This window comes from Eulemur rufifrons, chromosome 17 (assembly GCF_041146395.1).
Source record: "Eulemur rufifrons isolate Redbay chromosome 17, OSU_ERuf_1, whole genome shotgun sequence".
NCBI lineage: Eukaryota > Metazoa > Chordata > Mammalia > Primates > Lemuridae > Eulemur > Eulemur rufifrons.
In genome coordinates this window covers 42,819,107-42,843,099 of record NC_090999.1, presented here as the reverse complement: position 1 = coordinate 42,843,099, position 23,993 = coordinate 42,819,107, and the positions used below count along the sequence as shown (strand labels likewise).

The 23,993-nt window shown below is 33.6% G+C and overlaps 1 protein-coding gene across 4 annotated transcripts in view; it reads right to left on the bottom strand.

Moving 5' to 3' along the window:
* Positions 1 to 23,993, bottom strand: part of TRAPPC13 (trafficking protein particle complex subunit 13) — a 36,116-nt gene continuing 12,123 nt past the window's right edge. Inside the window, exons 2-13 of one of the 4 annotated variants that reach the window (XM_069491988.1) lie at positions 23,466 to 23,534; positions 22,823 to 22,922; positions 21,304 to 21,388; positions 14,703 to 14,830; positions 11,922 to 11,994; positions 10,830 to 10,874; positions 7,725 to 7,742; positions 5,706 to 5,839; positions 3,910 to 4,108; positions 2,653 to 2,753; positions 296 to 446; positions 1 to 180 (exon numbers count right to left, since the gene is read on the bottom strand). In XM_069491988.1, coding sequence (XP_069348089.1) covers positions 73 to 180; positions 296 to 446; positions 2,653 to 2,753; positions 3,910 to 4,108; positions 5,706 to 5,839; positions 7,725 to 7,742; positions 10,830 to 10,874; positions 11,922 to 11,994; positions 14,703 to 14,830; positions 21,304 to 21,388; positions 22,823 to 22,922; positions 23,466 to 23,534 — 1,211 coding nt within the window. In that variant the 3' untranslated portion in view covers positions 1 to 72. The remainder of the gene's footprint in view (positions 181 to 295; positions 447 to 2,652; positions 2,754 to 3,909; positions 4,109 to 5,705; positions 5,840 to 7,724; positions 7,743 to 10,829; positions 10,875 to 11,921; positions 11,995 to 14,702; positions 14,831 to 21,303; positions 21,389 to 22,822; positions 22,923 to 23,465; positions 23,535 to 23,993) is intronic. The other 3 variants (XM_069491989.1, XM_069491990.1, XM_069491991.1) reach the window with 3 other exon arrangements.

Here is a 23,993-nt window from a genome sequence, read left to right as displayed (position 1 = left end):
TTACAAAGGTGACAAAGATACAGAAAGCAGTTTTGCAAAACTAAATGAAAAATGTAACATTGGAAATTTTCTTCAGCTTTCCACTTGAATGGCCGAAGATACCACACAGACTTGTGCGATGTCATCATATTCGTATGTTCTCTTTAAGAATGTGTCTGTTAGTCTTAAGCCAGAGATGCTCTATTGAGAGAAAGATAAAGGCCTCAATTTTCATTCACTCAGGGAAAATATGGTCATAATAAATTACTACAAGTTAACAGTGCCCATATATTGGAATTTTTGAAAAGAAGCATACTTGCAGTCCCTGTACTGAAGACAGTAGCGTAAGGGCAAGGCAGAGAGAAGAACTTGGATGCAGCTTTCCAAGCTGTCTTCCTGAAATCCCACACCAGTGGATAGAATTGGTATTGCACATTTCCAAAACCAGATCCATAGTCCTTTCACTGCTAGAAAAATCAGAACAGGAATAAATCTTGTTCATTTCACAAAGAAGGACTGTGATATTTCTTCCACTACTGCCAGTAAATTTATTTTCTGGGTGTCCAGGAGAATAAAAGCCAGAAAGAGAGCTATAAAGCTGTTATATCATTTTTATTTCACTTAAGACAGAATCTGGCAAATGAAAAGAGATGGCACCTTGTAGGGCTTAAAATGGCCCCAGACTGATCTGCCTATCTCCATGTTGGCTTTCTGGTTCTATCACTGAACCCTGGCCCCCTGGTGCTGATCTGTTAACGGCTTCGCCATTCTTCTGGGAGACTTCCAGATATTGGTGTCTAATCTTGTGGCTATTTCTGTTAGGTACTCTACAGGAAAGAAAAAGACAACTGATTCTGGTCTAGTGCTTTTGATATTTAATCTATGTTGCTTTACCATGCAGATGACTTAGAAAATGACTGACAAGATTTACAAGATATAAATACTATTTAGGTTTTCTCACTGTATTATTCACCATGAAAAGACTGCTTCTGTTTATAATAGACAATATTAGTTCAGCTTAAACATGTTAAGTTTAAAAAAAATTAATGAAAATATGTACACTGCTTTTTAAAAAATAATCAAAAGGCCCATAATGAAAAATAGTCTCCTACTCTACCACCATTCATGGCTACTTTTACCTCTTTAGCTTTTTTGCCCCCTTATATAGTTGGCTCCATATTTTAAAATACTTGTTTAAATTTTAATTTGACTTTTTAAGTCATATTGACTTTATGATATTAAATTTTGTATGTCTCTTCCTAACAAACATTTGAAATGCCCACTATTTCAGAAACCAGGGTAGAGGAACTACATGAATTTTCTCATTAATTCTACAAAAATCTAGTAAGATGTATGGATATTTTGTGTGTGTGTATATAGAGATAGGCAATAACATTTTCATAGATGAGGAAACTAACAAGAAAAAAGTGCTTTTAAGAAAACTATTTGAATCACCAAAAGTTAAAATGAACACCAAAAAAGTTAAAAAAAAATTTTTTTTACAGCACTTTGTCAGTTGGTCAATAAACTGATTTGCTGTACCTGAAAAAAAAAAAAAAAAAAAAAATCCCCTAACACACCCATTATGCATAGGGTGTTTGCCCTGTGTGTGTTGTACACAGAGCTCTTATTATGAGGAAGACACTGCATTTACAAAGCTGGGCAAAACACATTCTTTCTCTTTAATAATTCACAATCCAGTAGGGAAGAGATTAATACTTATAGCAATATATGAGTGTCACTAAAAAACTAAGTTAAAATTTGCTGTGATAGGAAAGGAATGATTAGCTATGCTTGGGAGGCTCTTGGTAGCTTCACAGAGGAAGTAGGTATTTCTGTAATTTTGAAGGATAAATATTTCTTATCTCCCTAACACCAAGAAGTCAGAATGGATATGGAATTAAAAAGATTATATATTCACACTATGAGGGTTGGGATTCATCACTACAATATTATCAAAATGCCCCAAATAATATATACATATCAAGTGGTAATGCAATACAAGTAGTAGCAAAAGTGGTAAGACTCGGATTTAATTCCAGGTTTTTCTGGTTTCAAAGTCCTGTGTTCTTTTCCTTCCCAATAGCTAGATTGTGCTCTTTCTTTACTATTAAAACCCTGTTTTCCAATCTATGATTATCCCTTATATTAAATTCATAGCCAGTTTTTGGTTCTTAATATTTAAGATACAGCTTAGATATGACTCAAAACATCTATCTAATTTAAATCTATAATGTATTATTCCATAAGAACCTGTTAGTTCATATTTTAGTAAGCTGAAGTGTGAAGGAAATGTAAACAACGAAAAGAACATAAATTTTGAAGTCAGATACACTTAGTTTCAAATTCTGTCTCCATCTTTTCTAGCTGAGATTGAATAAGTCACTTAACCTCTGAGTTGGTTTTGTCTTGCATAGAATGTGAATAATTAACGCCCACCTCATAGAGTGTGATGCATGAATGAAATAAAATACAGAAAATGCCTAATACAGTAGGCCCCCAAAAATATGTAATATATTGCTACAGATGAAGAGCTTTATAATATTCAACATTAACATCAGAGAAGGCTATCAAGAGGAAAGTTAAAAAGAGACAGCATATTAAAAAGATGTTAAAATTCTCTTTTAGGTAGGTGAGGAGGAAAGGGCATCCATCCACAAACACTGGCATTACCTGCAGTTTGTTATTTTACAAGTAATATGAAAAGGTTCTTCTAGGTTTACGGTATCTGGGATTGCCTCCAAAGACAACCTAACATCTCCATAACCTGGAGCCTAAGAAAACAAGCAACACAGTTAATATATATCTATTACAAAACCTTTCAATTTCAATGAAGGTACAACGCCAGCACATTCACGCAACAGTTGTTGGGTCCCCAAGCTAATGTTCTGAGAAAATACTTCTGATTTATTCTACTGTTAACCTCATCCTAACTTATTTTGCTGCCACTACCTGTGGAACAGCCCTGCAGACTTGGACTGTTTTTGTTATAATTTCCCCTTATTTGGTAGAGTTAAGATGAATCTCATAGTTAAGTAAGTAGTCAGTAAAGACATTTCAGGTAATCATTTGTGGAAGGGATGCTTTCCAGAGATTCTGTAACTCTACATAGGCAAGGTTACAGCCTGAAGAGAGATGAAGATCACAACTGAAATGAGCCAGGAAGAAAATCATGTCTTTTCACAAGACACATAGGTTAAGGATGGACTACAGAAACATCAAGGCTTGGAACATGCCACGGCAAAAAGATAACTAATTGTTATATTTTAAAGTAGGTCCAGTAGGATCAGCATCTTTTTTTTTAAATTATTGCCTCAAACAGTGAAAGAAAAGTAAAATTTAGGATATGTCAGAATAGACAATATTCAGTATAAAAGGAGGATCCTATAGCATATTCTAACAAGAATAAGAAAAGGAAGACTAGTAACTACCCCTACTCTCAGAGCAGAAATTAAGTAAATTATCCAACCAATGCTTATAAGATAACTCTAGTGGAACTTACCTTCTGAGTTTCAGATGCCTCAGATTTTTAACATCTTGAAAAAGGTATGAACTGAATAGGTGAATGTTGTATGTCCAAGAGGTTCAGGACATTGCAAAAAAGAAAACCTTAATGTATCTGGAAGTCAGATGACTAGTAAGCATGAATTACCAAAGGAGGGAACAACTGATAAGCAGTTATTTTGTTTGGTAAAGTAAAAAACACATGTATCAGAGATAAATTATATTAACATTTGAACATTTTTCATTCATTCCAATACCAGTTTTCTACCTAGAGATTAGTGAAACTATTAGTCTTTTCTTCTCTAGTAATATTAATGCCTTTAAAGTACTCTAGAGTTTACCGATAGATGTAGGAAAATGTAAGTTGTTCTAACTGCCTTTCCCCCTCCACACCAAAACCTCCACTGAAGTTTTTTCCAAACTCACCATTCTTTGAAGTTGGCTGGTCTGTAACCTTCCCCTTTCACCTAGATTTGTTTTCCATACTATATCCAATTTTCCAATTACTGTTACTCCCTTAATGATGCCTGCTTTTTCTGCAAACTCCTTCTTAGGCTTTAGGCAGTATAAGTACTGGCGTGTATCCATTGGCTGCAAATATGCTCTTGACCCAAACGTTGATACACTGAAAGAGAGAGAGAGAGAGATGAAGAAAATTCTCTAGCATCTTTTAAAAGAAAAATCATGCCTGTGATTGTTCCTTTTGGACAAGAACTGGATGATTTACTCTCCAAAGATCTAGAATAGAACAGGTCAGTAGTTTCAACACAAATTAAAAAAATTATAATGAGAGGATTTATTTTTCTTTAATTTTTTCCAGTTGACATGGAAAATCTCATGGTTCTTTTATAACAAAATGTATTACCAGAAATATTAGATGTGTATCATATTACCTAAAATATTGGACATAAATTAACTGAAAAGTAAATCAGAACCTTATGTATCCTGTCCCTTTTCTCTGTAATTATCAAATAGTTTAGAATAAGAAGAGATATACCATTCTAAACTAAGTAATCATTTTCAAAATGAACTAAAAGATCTGAAAAAGAATGGAAAATTGTTGTTTCCTCAGTGGCGGTAAAGGAGGCTATGAACTTTTCTGTATATGACCACCATAATAATATAAAAGTAATTTTCTTTTTCTTTTCTTTTTTTTTTTTGAGATAGGGTCCTGCTCTGTTGCCCTAGGCTGGAGTACAGTGTCGTGATCATAGCTCACTGTAGCCTCAAACTGCTGGGCTCAAGCAATGCTCCCACCTCTGCCTCCCGAGTAGCTGGGAGTACACATGTACACCACCATTTTCAATTTTTTTTCATTTTTTGTAGAGATGGGTCTTGCTATGCTGCCCAGGGTGGTCTTGAACTCCTGGCTTCAAGTGATCCTCCCGCCTTGGTCTCCTAAAGTACTGGGATTACAGGTGTGAGCCACCGTGCTTGGCCTAAACTTTTCATTCTTGATTAAGAAAATCAGGTACTTTCCCCAGCTATTGCCTTATCTATTTTACTGTTAAGCCTACATTTATTCTTCCTGTTCTAAATTAGCTACAGACATATGTATTTCCTTTTCACAAAAAAATTAGGTCATCTATTCCTATGTCCACTTCTTTTGATATTGAGAATATTTCTTTTTCAAACTCATGCTCATCCTTACCCTAACTTCTCCACATTCCTTCTCATGCCTCAGTTTTATCATTTGCAGAATAACGATGATAGGTTTTATATTTACCTCAATGAATTATGAGACTTAAAGAACAAGTGCTTTGAATAGTAAAACATAAAATGCAAAGGGCTAGGATCTTTATTTTTATGTGGAGGGAGGGATGAATAGGTGAACATGGGAGACTTTTAGGAAAGTCAAACTATTTTATATAATATAGTAATGGTGGATACATGTCATTCATTACATATTTGTCAAAACCTATAGAACATACAACATAAAATGTGAACCCTAATGTAAACTACGAACTTTAGTTAATAATCAGTATCAATAGTGGTTCATCAATTGTAACAAATGTGCCACATTAATACAAGACATTAACAGAAACTGTGAGGGGTGGAAGAAGGTAAATGGGAACTCTACTTTCCAATTGATTTTTCTGTGAACCTAAAACTTCTTTAAAAAAATAAAGTCTATTAATTAAAATAAACCACTCAAGAGTAATGGATGTTAGAAAGCATGTATCTTTCAAAACAAGAACAAACACTTCACAATTAATATTTACCATTCTCCAGCTTGGCTGACGGAATTTAATTCTGTTACATTGTACATTATAGATGGCTCCAATGAAACTTTCTCCATAAACATAGGTGAGGTTGTAATATTCTGAATCTGGGCTTCGAGAAATACTTCATCAGTCTGAGGATATGAAAAAAAATATCCCCCAAAGTGTGATGGTCTTTAAAATACTTATCTCAACAAAACTATCTTATCTATATGAAAAAAAAAATATTAACCACATATGTGATTAGTTCATGCCTGCAAATCAAAGTTATTATAATTAATGCAAGAAAAGAAATCTTCATCCCAACATAATTAACAGGGGCAAATTCAAGTGTTAGTCAACTGATACCTTGTCAAACAATGGATGGGGGATAACTATATTTTGTATTAACATCCAAAAATATTTATTTAACTGGAATTTCATTCACAAATATACTAAATCTTTTAGCAAGCCATTAACATTTAAAATGTTAAAATTTGCTTTAGCATTAAACATATACCTATGCATCTTTAATTTCAGTGTTAAGATAATTAGGTCTTCATTATAATATTCCAGAATACTATAACTTCAGTTATCATATTACTTCAAATTATACAGTTTAGTGACCACTAGTAAATATGAATAATCTATTTTACAATCTGAAAGGTTTTAACTTTTTAAATTAGAGCAAGTTTGTGAGTGGTCATTAGTGATTTCTTGCTCATTTAAAATGTGTATTTAAAGCTAACAAAAGATATTGTGTATTATACCTGATAATCTTAGAGCTTTTACATTAAGCAAAAGGTATTTCGTAGCCTTAGTGATAGATCTGAAAACTGCTGCTATTCTGCAATATTTCAGTCATTGGGTAACTTAAATACTTAATTTTATATAAATTTTTAATTCCCTGATTATGCTAAACCTTCTTATTTTTATGCTATTTGGTTATTTTCTTTGTGTAATTGAAGTATAATAGACTAACCTGGTTTAGCTTTGAAACAAATATACATAAAAAATAATATATTAAGGGTATTCAAGAATTATATTTTCAAGTTTCATAATAATACATATATTATGCAGAAATAACATAAACTATAACAAGAAAAATTTGGCACTTATGAGTTTTAACACTGATGCCAGGAAAATAAAAAATAATTTGCAAAAATATAATGATGAAGTTATAATTGAATGTATTATCTAAAATAAAACAGATTCTTTAGTCTTTGCGACGTGTGCTCATATGAAAATAGAAATACAATGATTTATTAGTTCAAAAAATGTTCTGTTACTTTTCTCAAAAAATAATGTATCCCATCAATCCATTGCTTTTTAAAAAAACCCATAAATCCACATTTCAGTTTATAAAATGCACTTTTCTGCATAAATTTAAGAAGAGCTTAGATAAAATGAAAGAAAAGCAGCATAATGGAAAATCAAGTTAGTTTGAACAGTTAAAGTAATTTGACATTTAAAAAATTAAGAATTCAGTGCTAAGGCAATTGGTATTACATATATAACATGATACAAGCAAATGCTGCTTATTGTAAATTTGAAAATAAGATTTTAGCCAATTTGGGAAAATTTCTTCTGAATAATTTTATCAAAAGGCATTGTTACCTGACCCAGACCTAAAGCTAAAACCACTGTGCATCTGAAAATGAATTTCAATTATACAGTCTATTCAAAGAACTGAAGGATAGGATAGTAGGGTATTTCACAGTAAGATGCTGAAAATCCCAAGGCTATTTTAAACAAGGTTAATATGCCTCTTTTAAAAATCACCTAAAGAAGAAACACTAAAAATGAGAATTTGTTTCAATATGACAATTTAATTTTTGATATATTTTTCCCCACAGAATAAGACAATAGATATGATATAAAAAGTACATACAAATTATATACGTCTTTCTGAAGTCACATGGGTGGTATTCACAACTAACTGGTTTTCCACTATGTATTGTAAAGAGAGATTAATTAGGCAGAGTCCAAAAGTGGTGAGTAAGAAAAGCATATAAAATTTATAATAAAAAATCAAATTACCACAGAACTGAGGTCACTCTAATGGAAAAATAAAAAAGAAAAATTAGAAAAATCAGAGTTAAATGTTAAAGAAAAAGAATAACTTTAAAATAAAATGCATTTCTGCATTTTCACTAAATAAGACAGCATTAGTAAACAAGAAAGTAAACAGGAAGCAACATAAAGAAATATGACAAACTATTTTCCTAAAAAGGTAAAACTGCTAAGGTTAAATGACAATGGAATAGAGAAGAACACTATGGCTGAATACTCAAACAGGAGCAAATTGTTAAGGGCACATTTTGGGGCAGAGAGGTATATCTCATACTTTTCTAGTTCTAGAAATTCCTAGAAATTCTTCACCTACATTGTAATTTTCGTAGATGACTTAGGATGGATATACACTGGCTTCTACATTCAGAATAGATAACCTTCTCCTAAATTTAATAATGGTATCCTTTTTTTAAAGGAGCACTTTGGGTAACTAGAGTCCCATGGATCACACTTCACAGAATACTGGGCTAGACCACTTCAAATGACTGAGAATTTATTCTCTTCTGCTAGATTTCATGGTTAGCCTTTTAAAAATATATTATTTCTAAAGCTACTTACTTATCAAGGGCAATTGCAACACTTGCTTTATCAAATGCATAGCTGGAAATCATTTTTCACCTATGTTCCCAGAGTATAAGTATATTTCATGATTTGGCGGGAGGTGTGTGGAAGGGGCTTCTATTATAGTTATATCATGTCAGTCTCCCTGAGGATGCAAGTTCCTTGAGGATTGGGAAGATGTTCAGTTTATATTTATTTATTTTCAGTACCTGGAATGGGGGCTCTGTACCCACCAGATGATCAAATGTTGAATCCTACCTTTTAATCTCACTAGTCATCTTGCAAGGCTTTTTTATCTTAGAAGACTACAACAAAGCTTTTCATGAACTTGTTTTCCTTTAGATGATTCATATATTATTAGCATTAATAAAAGCAACATCAAAAAATAATGTTTTAGACAGATGTGGGCCCAATAATAGTAATTGTACAAGGACTATAACACAGAATAATAAGCATCACCTACTGATTGGTGTGGTTTACTAAACTACAATCTACCTGAAATTCCTGGTTGGGGTCAAGAGAATCTGCCTCATGCTACCAGCGGAACAGTATTTGTTTGCCCAATAGGTAATATGAAGTATCTTAGAGACCCTAAATGCTTTTTGTTCACTCCTGGTTTTTAAAGAGATATCTATTTTCAAAAGTTCAGAATTTACCTAAAATTTTTTGACTGAAGTCTATTGGCAAAGTTTAAAGATTATGTTTACATATAATGTTAACTGAAAAAGGCAGCAAACAAAATTGTCATGATTATAAAAACAGAATATTATATATAAATGAATAAAGACTGTAAGAGAATATGGATTAATGAAAAACCAATTCCTTGCTGGTGTGGTGGAATTGTGGATTTTTAAAATTTCCTTATGGGGAACATGTCACTTCTATGACATTTATGGAATATCTAGTAATTTAAAAAACTATTTGCAAATCACTCTGAATATTTGTGTTATAAAACTACTTGACAAGTATCTTAATGCACTACCACATTTTTAAAAAGAAAACCTAAAATAGCTTAATTTGTGCCTAAAGCCAATTATAAAAGCAAAATCCACCTATAGTCCTATTTGTTTTTAATTTTCTAATATATTTATTCTAACAGAATAGTTAACATTTTCTTCTCATAGTATAAATGAAAACTATTTTCTAGCAAAATGATAAATTGGATTATTTAAAATTCACAAAGCTGAATAGCTATAATTAATCAACAGTATGCCATAAATTATAAAAGAAGGGGGAATAAATATGTAGTATCCCAACTCACCTATACCCCAAAAAGAATCATCAATTCTTTAAACATGTAGTAATTTCCTTGATGAGGCTGGACCCTCCCATCCAATATGTATGCTCTTCACTATGTACTTAACACTCCATGTACATCTGTAACCCTGCTTGCAATGTCACTGCTCTGACATACATTTCTTTCCGATTCTACTCCTGTTCCCCTTTTCTTCCATAAAGCTTCTTTGAACTACGCTAAGATCTTTTCCCCAGAGCTCCTGTAGCACATCTTTTTATGTCATTCTTGTTTTAGATTCAATATATACGATTCTGGGAAGTTTTGTTATATGCATTTTTTCCTTTCTCCTAATAGGTCTTTGCTAGAGGTCAGGTTCCTTAACTTTGACAAATCTTAGATATCCTAGTTGTAATACAAACTTTTTACTGAGTAAAAATATGTATCAGATTTGCCACCTGACTGCAATTTTCTGATCATCCGGTTTTAGAGTAATAGAGATATAATGCTCATTTCAAAATACTGCATGTGGATCTCTTTGAATTAATCACTGAGGTAGGAAATACAATTTTAGGGGGAATCAGAGGGCCATCAGGAGATCTGATTTTTCTGCAGCTCTAGAAGCCATGATAAAATAGAAGTTTGGAAAGGAAATCCAAGCAATAAATCCTTTCTCCCATGGCAAGTTCTATTTTATTTCTTTTGTAAGGATAGAAGATAGATCATCTTGTATTCTAAAAGTTACTTCTTTCTCCCAAGGAGCTTCTCAAGCCACTTTACCAAACTCAGTAACCTAACTCTGGCTGGCACACTGACTTCCCAGGAAATAGTTTAATGTGCTGTGCTTTTCTTGTCAATATTTTTTCATGTGAATATTAAACCTATTTTGAAGAGTTAGCTCTACTAATTCAACTTTTGGAATATCCAGAACCACACTGTGAACATTCAACAAATTGCTAGTGTTAAACAGTAACAACCACCGTTAAATGGAATTATAGGGCAATCATTTAAAGAAAAGAGATGAAAACCTTACAAAATTAACAATGAGAATAAAAGTCAAGACATACTGATTCCATGTAGGTCGAAAAAGGCAGAGTAAAAGGACCCACAGTGAAATGATTCACTTTTAATTTAATTTTATGCCCATATTTTCCACAAATAATTCACAGTCATAGCAGCAATTTACTTCAATATGATAAGGAATGTAATACATCAGATTTTTAGTCAAATAAGATTTTAATGTAAATTTGAAATCCCGTTAAGTGCTCAATACTTACCTCTGCATTGTAAAATTTGGTTTTCACATCCAGCGGTTTGAGAACCTGGTTAAATAAAACATATCAATCAGGAGATTCTTATCATGTGACCATTTTTAAAAAAATTGTTTTAAATCACAGGGCTTGAATTTGTCAAAGCCATTTTCCAATTTTAATTTTTTTTTTAATTTCAGCATATTATGGGGGTACAAAAGTTTAGGTTACGTATATTTCCCCTGCTCCACCCCCCCCAATTTTAATTCTTAAAAGACTTTTCTAATGAGTATGAGATAGTCTTGCCAAAAAAAGTCCCCAATGCATTTTTTGAAAGGCTACTATCATTTCTTGACTGAGTGATAGTTACATGGGTGTTTATTCCATAACAGTTGATTAAACTGAACACGTATATCTTGTGTATGTTTCTATTTGTATATTACACAAAAACTGTGTACAAAAAAAACAATTGAACCTTTTTTCCCCAAAAGGCATACAAATGAATGATGTAGCAAAACAATGGCAAAATTTTTTTCCCTATTAATAGTACTTTTTCTTCTACTTACAGAGGAATGAAAACTATACATATAGCATATTTAGATCTATATTTATATACATATATGTGGCATTCTTCTCTCCCCACCCATACAGATAAATGTGTTAAACCACTGGTTTTTAACTATTTCTGATGGACTTTGAAAATTGTATATTAATAGAAAATTCTACCTGAAGTTCCAGTGATTCACGGAGTCCTTAAGAGAAGGTCCACTTACTCCAAGTCAATAATTTCTCATTTAAATTTCTTTAGAAATTTGATACTATTTACACTCACTTTATTGGACTTAACCCTTGTCTAGATTCTTGTGTTTTGTCAAATCATAAAAATAAGCTTTTTCGGGGGATAAAAACCTTCAAGTTTTATTACCAAAACAATACATTGGCAATGACAATCTCTCTGCTTTTATTTAACTTGATTTAGTCTGACTTTAGATTACTAGTCAGATGACAAATCCAAAAATATTTGGAGCTTGTTTTCCCTGCAGATAAACAGGAGTAACTGCATACATCCAGGGGAAAAAATGGCATATGAAAACTATTTCCCACTGTCATATTCAATACCTGAAATTTGAAGAATTTTCTAAAATACATTTTTTCTCCACCCTGAGTTGTATAACTCACGGCACACACCAAGCTGAAACAGAAAGATGTCTTAATGATTCTGAATCATTTTCAATTTTATTTAATAATAAATCTAATGCACCTGAATTCTACTAACACATTTGGAAAACATATCAATGATGTGGAAGTGTGGCCAAATGAAATTAAAACAGGAAAAAAAATGTTCCAGCAGATGTGGATAGAACTATAGAAACAAGAAAGCTCTGATTAGTAAAATGAGACATAGCATTTTTGGGTCAGGAAGTTGGAAACTTTTTCTCTGAAAAGTGAAATATATTCCAAAATAAATTTCAGAATAATTAAATAGTTGAATGTAAAAAATAAGTTCATATAAAGTAGAAAAAAACATGAATTTTTTATAAATTCCAGAACAGACTTAACATAAATACAATGGAAAAGAAATGACTGTTATACAAAAATTTTTAAATTTCATGTATCAAAAACACTAAAACAAAAAAAAGACCACAAGCTAGGATGAAGTACTTGTTAACAATATGAAAAAATGATTAGATGGTAATATACACAAGGTTCTTGTAAGTCAATAAACATCAATATTCCACTCAAAATATAAGGAAAGGAATACATAGATAAATCACAGTACCATAACTGGCTATCAAAAATGTGAAATGTTCAGTCTCATAAGTAGTCAAATTAAAATAAATAGAAGATTTTTCCATCTATCAAGATTTGGCAACTGTTAAAACTGATCAATTCAGTAAAGTTGCATGATACAAAACCAACATACAAAAATCAGTAGCATTTCTATACACGAACAGCAAACAATCAGAAAAAGAAATCAAGTGAGCAATTTGGTGGCCAGGCATGGTGGCTCACACTTGTAATCCTAGGACTCTGTAAAGCCAACGTGAGAGGATTATTCAAGGTCAGGAGTTCTAGACCAGCCTGAGCAAGAGCCAGACCCTGTCTCAACTAAAAATAGAAAAATTAGCGTGGCACCTTGGTGCACTACTGTAGTCCTAGCTACTTGGGAGGCTGAGGCAAGAGGATCAATTGAGCCCAGGAGTTTGAGGTTGCTGTGAGCTAGGTCAATGCCATGGCACTGTAGCCCATAAACTCTGTATCAAAACAAACAAACAAAAACAAAAAAACTTCCTGGACTCAAGTTATCCTCCCGCCTCAGCCTCCCAAATAGCTAGGACTCACAGGCATGTCCCACCACACCCAGCTAATTATTTTTATTTTTGTAGAGATGGGGTCTCACTAGGTTTGTTGGCCATGCTAGTGTTGAACTCCAGGCCTCAAGTGATCCTCCTGCCACGGCCTCGCAAAGTGCTGGGATTATAGGCATGAGCTACCACACCTGGCCAGATTTGAATTTTATGTCTTCTTAACTAGCTGTTTAATTATACAAGTCTCATTTTCTGTAAAATGAGCATTTTATACATTTATTATCATTTCAATAAATTTAGTTTCAACAAATATTGACCTCTCTGCTCGATCTTGGAGAAATAGCAGACTTCATGGACCTTATACTTTAATGAGGGAGGCAGACAGGCACTCAATAAATAATTATAAGTATAAAAGACATTTTAAAAATGGCAAGTTGTGGGTGCTACAGGATATCCACAAAGGGGGATTTAATCTAGTCTAGGAAGTTAGGAAAACCTCTTGGAGGAAGTCATACTGAAAGTGAGATAAGGAAGAGAAGTGTTAGTAAACTAAACAAAATGCCATAGGCATTCCTTTGTAAGGGAAGAACACATTTCAAGCCACAGAGTTTGGAGGTAAAAGAAGTCCAATATGACTGCAGTGTTGAGAGGGAGGGAAGAGTGTTAAAGGTGAGAATTACAGTGGTTGGTAAGGATACCTTTGTAAAACATATACAAAGTGAGAATTTCCTACGGGCAATGGGACTTAAGGGATTTATACAAGATCACATAATTAATAAATCATGAAGCTGAAATTTGAACTCCAGGAAATCTGACTCCAAAGCTCATGTCAATCACAGAATATGTATTAAAAAGTGCCTACAACAGAGTTTGTCATCGAAATTAACTGATTAAATAATAGCTAATATTATATACTCTAAGGGGCACAAAGAAGAGATACAAAAGTGGTGATGGAAATGGCAATGAAGAAGAGATAAGTAAGAGATATTTAGCAGAACTAATAGGATACTGTGAATTGACTGAATGGGGTGCTAAAGGAGGTGAAGTAATCTAGAATTACTTCAGATGGCTAAAATTTCCATATTTGCCCCTCAGACTGAAAGAAAAATAGAGCACTCACATACGTAGGCCAGGAATACAGAATTTGAGATTTTTTTTTTCCACTTTCTTACTTTGGTTCTATATTTCTGAGTTCTCAGGGTAAACTATATATACTCAGTTAAATACAAAACTGAAAAACTGAATTTAAAAATAAATACTATGTACAGTAGTTACTAACATTTCAAAATATGATAAACGTACTTTTAGACAGATTACTACCTGGGTTTTTAACATCTGTATGGTTTATCATTTTTTAGAGAAGACCATACATGCAAAAATGGAACTAGAGATAAATGATGATAAATTAATTTTTCTTCCTACAAAGCAGACATTTTGTTTAAAGTTTGTTTCTGGAAAGCATGTAAACATGAAACAACATTTCTTTTGAAGTAGGTTCCTAGGCTTTATGATAAGTGAAAAGAAAGCAACAATTTCAAATAAAGGAATCTATAAATAAAAGCCTTTGAGAACTAGTAAAATTAATCCTTACATGTGTGTTCCAATTTCCTTTACTTCATGGTGTATGACATCATCAATACAACAATCGGGTTTAAGTTCAGCCACTGCAGCATTGGAGGCTGAAAGATTTAAACGCTGAGAACTTGTCTGAAGATCAGCCTTGAAAGAAAGAGGTAAAAAAAAAAAAAAAAAAAAATCCAAATGAGATTTATTATCTACAGGGTGGGTGAATGGGTATAGGTGGAAAGAATAGGAGAATAGGAACAAGGACGGAGGGATGAATGGGGAGCAACACTTCTCTGTGTAAACCTTTCTTTATAGCTCTGATGCTTAAAAACCATGGCAATGGTTTTCATGCACACAGACACACCCCCACACCCAAAATAAAGAATAAAATCAAGGAAGAAGTAGGGAGAATCCAAAATGGAATACAAACAGTAACAAATGAACCTAACCATATTGCAAATAAAGAATAGAAAAATGCTAAGGGGCGGGGGGGGAAGGGGGAAAAAAAGAACTAACCTAGGTAAGTTTGGAAAACAAAGCCTTGACTGTAGTCTAAGGCTAAAGACAAAAAGAATGGTACACAAATGTGTCCTAGTTAGTACATGTGTTTTTTCACAGGGGCATGGGGTAGCAATCCTGAAACTATTTTATGTGTATACTAGGAGTAAACAAAACAATAAATATATTATGGATAACAAGAAATAGGTTTCTTACTTTCAGAGAAAAAAAGGTATAAATAAGGAAAGGTGGAAGGCTGCAATGAAGCCTTTGGTGTTGAACTGGGAGACAAGGGATCAGTATGAACATACGGTTTGTAAACATATATACAGATGGACTTTACCAAAACAAATACAGATAGATGTGTACGCATGTGCTAGTACATAGCACTAAAAGATAATCATTCAGAACAATAAAGTTAGATGTTAGAGACCAATTGATTTATATAAGAACTAGAGAACATTGAAGTTATCAACTAAGAAAGTACCACCTTCTCTAAAGTAGCACTTTTGCCCCACCCAGTTACTATTATATTCCCCTTTATTTCCTTTTGAACATTTATCACTACTTGTCATCAACAGCACCCTCCCTTATATCAATTACTTTACATTACATTCAACTTTTCCTTCCTTTGTAACATTTATCACAATCTATAATTACCTTATGATTTTGTTTACCTGTTTCTTTCTGTCTCCCCTACCAGAAATGTCTATGGAGGCAGGAACCTCTTGTCTTCTCTTGCTCACCACTATAGCACGGTGCCTGGCACATAGTAGGCAATTAATAAATATTTGTTGAATACTGAATGAATGAAGTTATGATAAAACTTCAAGGCCAATGCCAAGAAAAAATCAAAGATCACATTAGGTCATGGGGATTAATGGAGGTTTTTACATAAGAGCTAGGATTCCTTCTTTTAAGTTTTTGTTTCTTTTAAAAAACAACTCTGTAGTTATTTCTAATCTAAACATTCTCAATGCTAGTCACTTAAAGTAGGATATTTATTAGTGCTGTCTCTTTTGTTACTGTATTCAATTATAAAATAATAGTAGCTCACATTTATTGGGTACCTACTATGTGCAAGGCCCTGTTTTAAGCACATTACTCATTTAATCACCATAATCCTGAAGTACGTAGTAGTACCATCCCTATTTTCCAGACAGTGAAACCAAGGCACAGAAAAGTAACAACTTTCCGAAGATTATACAACTAATAACTAATGAACCTGAGACTCAAAGTTTCTGAAACATTTTTGAAATTAGAGAATGGCGGGGGGCAGGGGTGGGTGAGTGGAAAAAGAAATACTAGCTTTCTGTCCAACATGTTTTCTTATGTGTCTTATGTGTCACTTTAATCATAACTGCAGTTTTTGGATGAGTAGGATTTGAATAGGCAGAGAGGAAAGGGGGCAGGAGGAATCATTCCAAATAAGTTGAACAAAGCCGGCAAAACACATGTGTGAAAGCTCAAGATGTCTTCAGAGGCCATCAAGAATGAATGATAGTTAAGGGCCAGGCACAGTGGCTCACACCTATAACACCAGCACTTTGGGAGGCTGAGGTGGAAGGCTCACTTGAGCCCAGGAGTCCAAGACCAGCCTGGGCAACATGGTGAGATCCCGTCTCTACAAAAAGTAAAAATACTAGCTGGGCATGGTGGTGCATACCTATAGTCCCAGCTACTTGGGAGGCTGAGGCAGGAAGACCGCTTGAGCCCAGGCATTCAAGGTTACAGTGAACTATGATTGTACCACTCCATTCCAGCCTTTTAAGAGACCCTGTCTCTTAAAAGAAACAACCAACCAAACAAAGAGTTATAGTTAAGGGGTTCATGTTTACAAACAGGGAAAAAATACCAAAAACCATCTGGAATAAGCTTCAAGAGAACAATGAAGCATTGTCTATTTTGTTTACTGCTATAACCCTAGTATATAGAATCATGTCTGGCATATATATTTGTTGAATGAATAAGTGAATGACTAGTTTAGACCAGTGGTTCTCAAAGTATGGTTCCCAGACCAACAGAATCAGTACTACCTGGGAACATGTTAGAAAAGTAAGTTCTTGGGCACCATTCTAGATCAAATGAAGTGGAAACTCTGAGGATGGGGCCCAGAGATCAGTGTTTTAACAAGCCTTCCCCATGATTTTGATGCCTTCCAAAGTTTAAGAACCATTGGTATAGACCATAAAAGTTATTTATTATTTTTATTTATAGCACAGCAATTATACTGTTTTTTGTTTATAGAACACTTTCTTTTTGGGAGCATGCTAAGGTTTTCAGACTTGCTGCTGAGATTTTTTTTTTAAATTAAAAAACAAGCAAAAAACTTGTGCTTTCCAGTTAAACATGGTAGATTATATAAGCATTTGTATTCTCAAAGACAATACTAAGATGACAGTGAAGGAATAAAAAAGAGTTCAAATCCACAATATTTTTTCCAAAATTCAGAGAGCTATAAAAAAGTAAAGTTTTGAGGGCAGTTCTGGGTAGCTGAAGTATAATGTGAGTTTCCCAAGATAGCCTCAGAAAAATAAAAATAGAACAAATGCAACTATATAAAACCTCACATTAATATAAGTCAGCAAATGTCCAAACTTAAAATTATAGGTGAGCACATACCAGATTCATCCTCTTGTCATATCTCTTATAAAAAAATTCACCGCGGTGCGTAAACAAAAAAAAAAAAAAAAAAGAAAAAAAAAATTCACTGAAGTGAGAAGAGGTGAGTAGTGTCAGACCTAACAATGATGTAAGCCATTGACAGAAAGACAAAGTCCGTCTCAAGTGTGAAAATACTTAGAAAGTCTATTACTAGAAGTTGAAAGCACAGTATATAAGAAAGGGACTTAATAGTATGTTTGATTGTGAAGAGGCAATCTTGTAGGGGAAAGAGAAGAGAGTTTTTTAAAGAGAGACCCCTTTTGGAAACTGTGCAATAATGAGGAAAAGAAGGAAGAGGGAAAAATTTAGGATGCTACAATTCATAAAAGAGAAAAACTGAAGATCATATACCTTTTCTTCCTCCACCACTTTTCCTCCTCCCCAAAAGCCACCCAGTAAAGAAACCCATACTTTGTTCACACTGCCAAAGCTGTATTTCACAGAATACAAAGCCACCAACAATCATTTTTATAAAAATACTATAAGAGAAAACTATAAAATACTATAAAACTCAGAAGAGAAATAGAAGAAAAAGATGAAAATCTTATTAGAGATGAAGACTCAATTACAAGGCACACAAGGAAAAATAGATTTGAGTCAAAATTTACTAAGGGGCACTAAGGGAGAGCATGCAATTAGATCCAATTTACATGTAATTGGAGTTTGCAAAATGATAAACAAAATAATGGAATAGAACTATAATATTAAAAATAAAATCCATGAAAATTTTCTGGGAAACAAAAGATCTGAATCTACATATTGAAAGGGGCTTTGGTATCACAGAAATCACACCCAAAGATCAACTCTGAAACATACAGAAAAAATCCCCAGGGCCTCCAGGAAAACTTAGCAAAAAATTTACAAGGCAAGAGAATTAGACTGGCATTAATTGTCTCAAAAACAACATAAATAGCTAAGCATCAAAGGGGTAGCATTTTCAAAAAACATAAAAGAAAATGTAAACCAAAGATTTTAAATCTAGCCAAACTGTCCTTCAAGTATAGAAAAACTTTTGAACAGGGCTCAGAGAATATTGTACCCACAAGCTCTTCCTGAGCAAGATGCAAATAAAAAATGGGAAAACATGGGAAAGGGAAAGAGGAACACAGTGTAAGCAACAGGTGAGAGTTAAAGGTTATTTTTATATTAAAAACTAAAAACCTGATACTAAGAGGCTGAGTAAGAGAACAGGGAACTGGGGAGGCAGGCACTGGGCATTATAAAAGGCATAAAGACAAAGGTAAAAACTAGAAAAAAAAAAAAAAATACAAACCTTCCTAAATACCAAAAGATATTTTATTTATTTATTTGAGACGGAGTCTCGCTTTGTTGCCCAGGCTAGAGTGAGTGCCGTGGCGTCAGCGTAGCTCACAAGCAACCTCAAACTCCTGGGCTCAAGCAATCCTCCTGCCTCAGCCTCCCAAGTAGCTAGGACTACAGGCATGAGCCACCATGCCCGGCTAATTTATTTTCTATATATATTTTAGTTGGCCAGATAATTTCTTTCTATTTTTAGTAGAGATGGGGTCTCGCTCTTGCTCAGGCTGGTCTAGAACTCCTGACCTCAAGCAATCCACCCGCCTTAGCCTTCCAGAGTGCTAGGATTACAGGCGTGAGCCACCGCGCCCGGCCTCAGAACTTGTATTATTTGATCTTTATAATACCGACTTATCTTAAATTATATGCCCTTGCTGATTTATTAATCTTGCTTATAAAAATAAATTTAATATTTACTAAATGCCAACTATATGCCAAGAAAAAAATGTATGTTCTCAAAATTTTGAAAATCAGACTTTTCATAATCAAATGCAGAAGGTGGCAAATGTTTTCTTTGAGAGATCATATAGCAAATATTTTAGATCTTGCAGGCAATACAATCTTTTGCAACCATACAACTCTGCTGCGGTAGCTGGAAATCAGCTGCAGATAATAAGTAAACAAGTGAGTATCGCTGTGTGTCAATCAAACTTTATTAAATTTCATATAATTTTTATGTCACGAAATATTCTGTTTCTTTTCAATAATTTGAAAATGTATAATAAAAACCATTCTTAGTTCAAAAGCCTTATAAAAATAGGCAATGGAACAAATTTGGCCTGTAGGCTGTAATTTGCCAGCCCCTGATCTAATGAAAAACAGAGACCTCCATCTATACATGACAAACATACGTGTAAGTATGCAAAAATTCGCATTCAGTTTCTGGAAGCTGGGTCATATATGAAATTTGGAATATTTGCTCTCCCAGGTCCTTTTGAATTCTAAAACTCTACAATCATCTTCAAACTCATTCTAATTAGACTTCCCTTTTGGCAGTGCTCCAGTGATCTAAACTCACCACTCAAAGACAGCTTTAACAAGAACTTTTCTTCCACATACAGTGAATTTTTCTGTACGCCCTTTCTCTTTTTAAGAAATTTCAGGTAGTTAATTGAGCTAGCATATTCTATCTCTTGATTTCTAAATTACTTGAAGAGTCTCCTAAATGGCCTGTTTCCTACAAACCATCCCATATGATGTGCTCATATCTATCTTCCTAACACAAAGTGTGAATACCACTGCTCAAAAGCCTCCAACTGCCCACTGTTTTTTAAAGAAATTAATTTTTTTGCTATAATATTTTAAAAATTTTTTCAAAAAAGGCTCTCAAGATGCCTCACTGTATGACTACCATACATTTCTGTCACCTTACCTACTCTTATCAAATAAATTCTGTTCACTGCTACAAGGACATGTATGTATCCCTATGTCTCTGCCTCTGATTACCATGCACCTCTTGCCTTTTTCTCTATATCTGATCAATCTTTCAAGATCCTTGTGTTCCCTCTCCTTCAATAAACCTTCCTGATTGATACCATCCCCAATGATCTTTCCTCCTTTTTGAAATATTATGTTAATCACATATATTAACAAAAACTTATGCTGTTATTTACCTTTGGCTAGTACATTTTCTCATTCAAGCTATCACAAACCTTGATGAAAAGGAAAAACTGGCTGGGGATGGTGGCGCATGCCTGTAATCCTAGCACTCTGGGAGGCCAACGCCAGAGGATCACTTGAGCTCAGGAGTTGGAGACCAGCCTGAACAAGAGCAAGACTCTGTCTCTACTAAAAATAGAAAAATTAGCAGGGGCAGTGGCCCGCACCTCTAGTCCCAGCTACTCAGGAGGCTGAGGCAGGAGGACTGTTTGAGCCAAGAAGTCTGAGGTTGCACTGAGCTATGACAATGCCACTGCACTCTAGCCTGGGTGACAGAGTGAGACTCTGTCTCAAACAAAACAAAACAAAACAAAAAGAAAAGGAAAAATGTTTCTGTGTCTAGTATTTTTTATACCTTTAGGCATTCATTAATATTTGTTAATTAAAAATTCTTTTATCAAACATGCACTTAATGAAGTACCAAAAACATAATAGAAATAGAAAAACTTTTTAAAATAAAATATTCCCCAAACAAGAATGTTACTTACTTTTACCAATATATCTTTAACAACTTGATTGCTATCATTATGAACGCTGATATAACTGGAAAAGGTCTCTCCCAAAAATATGTTCCTGTGAAATAAAATAAGTTTTTAGGTAGAAATCCATTCAGATTTTATATAAATGTTCTGTTTGAGTATCACCAAGAATTTTAAATGGAGGGAAGTTTACTAAAGGATAGAGATCAGGTGAAATACTGCTTTAACATTCCTTTGTTCACACTAGGCTGCTCATTCGTTACCTAGTTAACAATTCAAAACACAAACGTCATCTATACGACATGCTATATCTTGGCCCTCAACTGCTGCAAAAAATGCCAGTCCCCCTAGAAATAACAGTCACTAAAATCAGATCCATGCTAAGAGTCTTAAGATTTGTATCTGAACAGATTAGAAAAAGCCAAGTTTCCATTTTTGAAATAACTTATGCCCTGAACCTAGAAGAGACCCAAGTTATTGACCTTGGAGTATTTTTTATCTATCTATCTATCTATCCATCTATCTATCTATCTATCTATATATTTTTTGAGACAGAATCTATCTATCTATCTATATATTTTTTGAGACAGAATCTTGCTCTGTCACGGGTAGAGTGCAGTGGCGTCATCATAGCTCACTACAACCTCAAACTCCTGGGCTCAAGCGATCTTCCTGCCTCAGCCTCCCAAGTAGCTGGGACTACAGTCTTGTGCCATGATGCCTGGCTAATTTTTCTATTTTTAGTAGAGACAAGGTTTCACTCTTGCTCAGGTTGGTCTCCAACTCCTGAGCTCAAGCAATCCTCCCTGCTTAGCCTCCCAAAGTGCTAGGGTTATAGGTGTGAGCCACCATGTCCAGACTATCAATTTATTTTATTACCTAAACTATCCTAATAAAAATGACCAATGGCTTACTTTATATAGTTTTATACTTTTTATATAAATACATTTCCAGGTTTTCCAGGATACTAGTCAATGTCTTTGAATTCTGTAAACCTTTTTTAAAAAACCTGAAAAATTCCTTTTGTCTCAAATTCTCTCAGTTGCAAACTGACAGAGTGGATTGCAAGTTTGAGAGTGGAACCAGTGGCTTCTACTTTATTAATAATCTAGAATAAAAGAATAACTAAGAACAAGAGAAGAAACTAAAAAATTTTGAGCTCCTGATTAGCTCATGAGTCTGATAACAGATGTTGGGAGAGGGCTATAAGGCTGAATAAAAAAGCTGCTTCTGAAAAAAACTTTTAGATTAAATTAGTTAAAAGGAATACATGGCCATTAAAAAATATAATAAGATCTAAAGAAGAAAGTTAAAATCTTCTCATCATAGGAATCACTATTAACATTTTATTTTGGTATGTATATTTTTTAATAAAAGAAAGGCAAAATCACATAGGATAATTTTTATAACTTTTTGCCACTCAAATGAATTATGGGTATTTTCCCATTCCATAGTTATTTTTTGAAAACATGATTCATAATGGCTTTAATGTACTGTTGCATTTCTTATGTGAATATATCATTCTTACCCAAAATTTTGTGGTAAAGTCAACATTTCTCCCAACATTAAAATTTCTGCACCATTTACAGTTGAAGGATCATCTCTCATGAGTTGGTTAAAGAGATCTCCTGCAGCAAAAGAAAAACATAAAATTCTAACATGTACTTTTTAAATAAGTTTTACTTACATAAAACAGCAGCTGGAGGAGAAATTTTAAAAAATAATAATCTTGACAAAAATTATATTAAAAAATCCAATCTCTAGATTTTAATGCAAGGCATGTCAAAAAATTCTGATCTCACAGAGAATGAACACCGTAAAAACAAAGAAAAATGTAGGTCATGAGATATATACTATAGAAAATTCTAATAATTCTAAATACAGGGAATGCTAATATATACATTGATGGAACATTTGAGGATAAAGGCAATTTTAAGTGTATCTTTATTTAAACTAAAAGTTTTGTGTTGCCATAGTATAGCAACAGGATTTTGACTTGTCGATTTTATATAAGGCCTGTTACTCAGATAGTCACCATTTACATGGTACAAAAATAGGTAACAAAGAATCTAGCAAAGGGTTAGCATAGGCTGGGTTTATTCCAAGCTAATGTAGGCAACCCATGTTTCAACTTTTCCCCAAGTGCAAATAGAGTGAAGTATATGCCATACCAGGTAAGTCTTTCTCTTCACACGTTACTGGAATATTCGTGAATAAAGTAGGCTTAGTCAGCCGCATCACTATGGATTAAGAAAGCAACAAAACAAAACAAAACAAAACATTAATATTGCTTTGGGCTAATAGTCTCAAGTCCAGAATACTGTATCCATCAACTTTATACTAATATAAAATATAAATACTTCCTAAACTATTAAATACTTCCTAAGATTATCACACATCAGTGCTTCATTAAAAATGTTAGTATGTAACAAAAGAATTTTCTATGAGAAAGATAATTATGCTTTTATTTACAACCTATGAATTATAAAAGTAATGCAAATATAATACACATTCATTATAGGAAAACTGGAAAATAAAAGAATTTTAAAGCTTAAGGAATCTTAGGAGCACAAGGCTTTAAAAAAATACTGAGTTTTTCCAACATTTTCTTCTAGAATTCTTATAGTTTTATGCCTTAGGTTTAGGTCTGTTATCCAACGTGAGCTGATTTTTGTGAGAGATGAAATGTGCGGATCTTG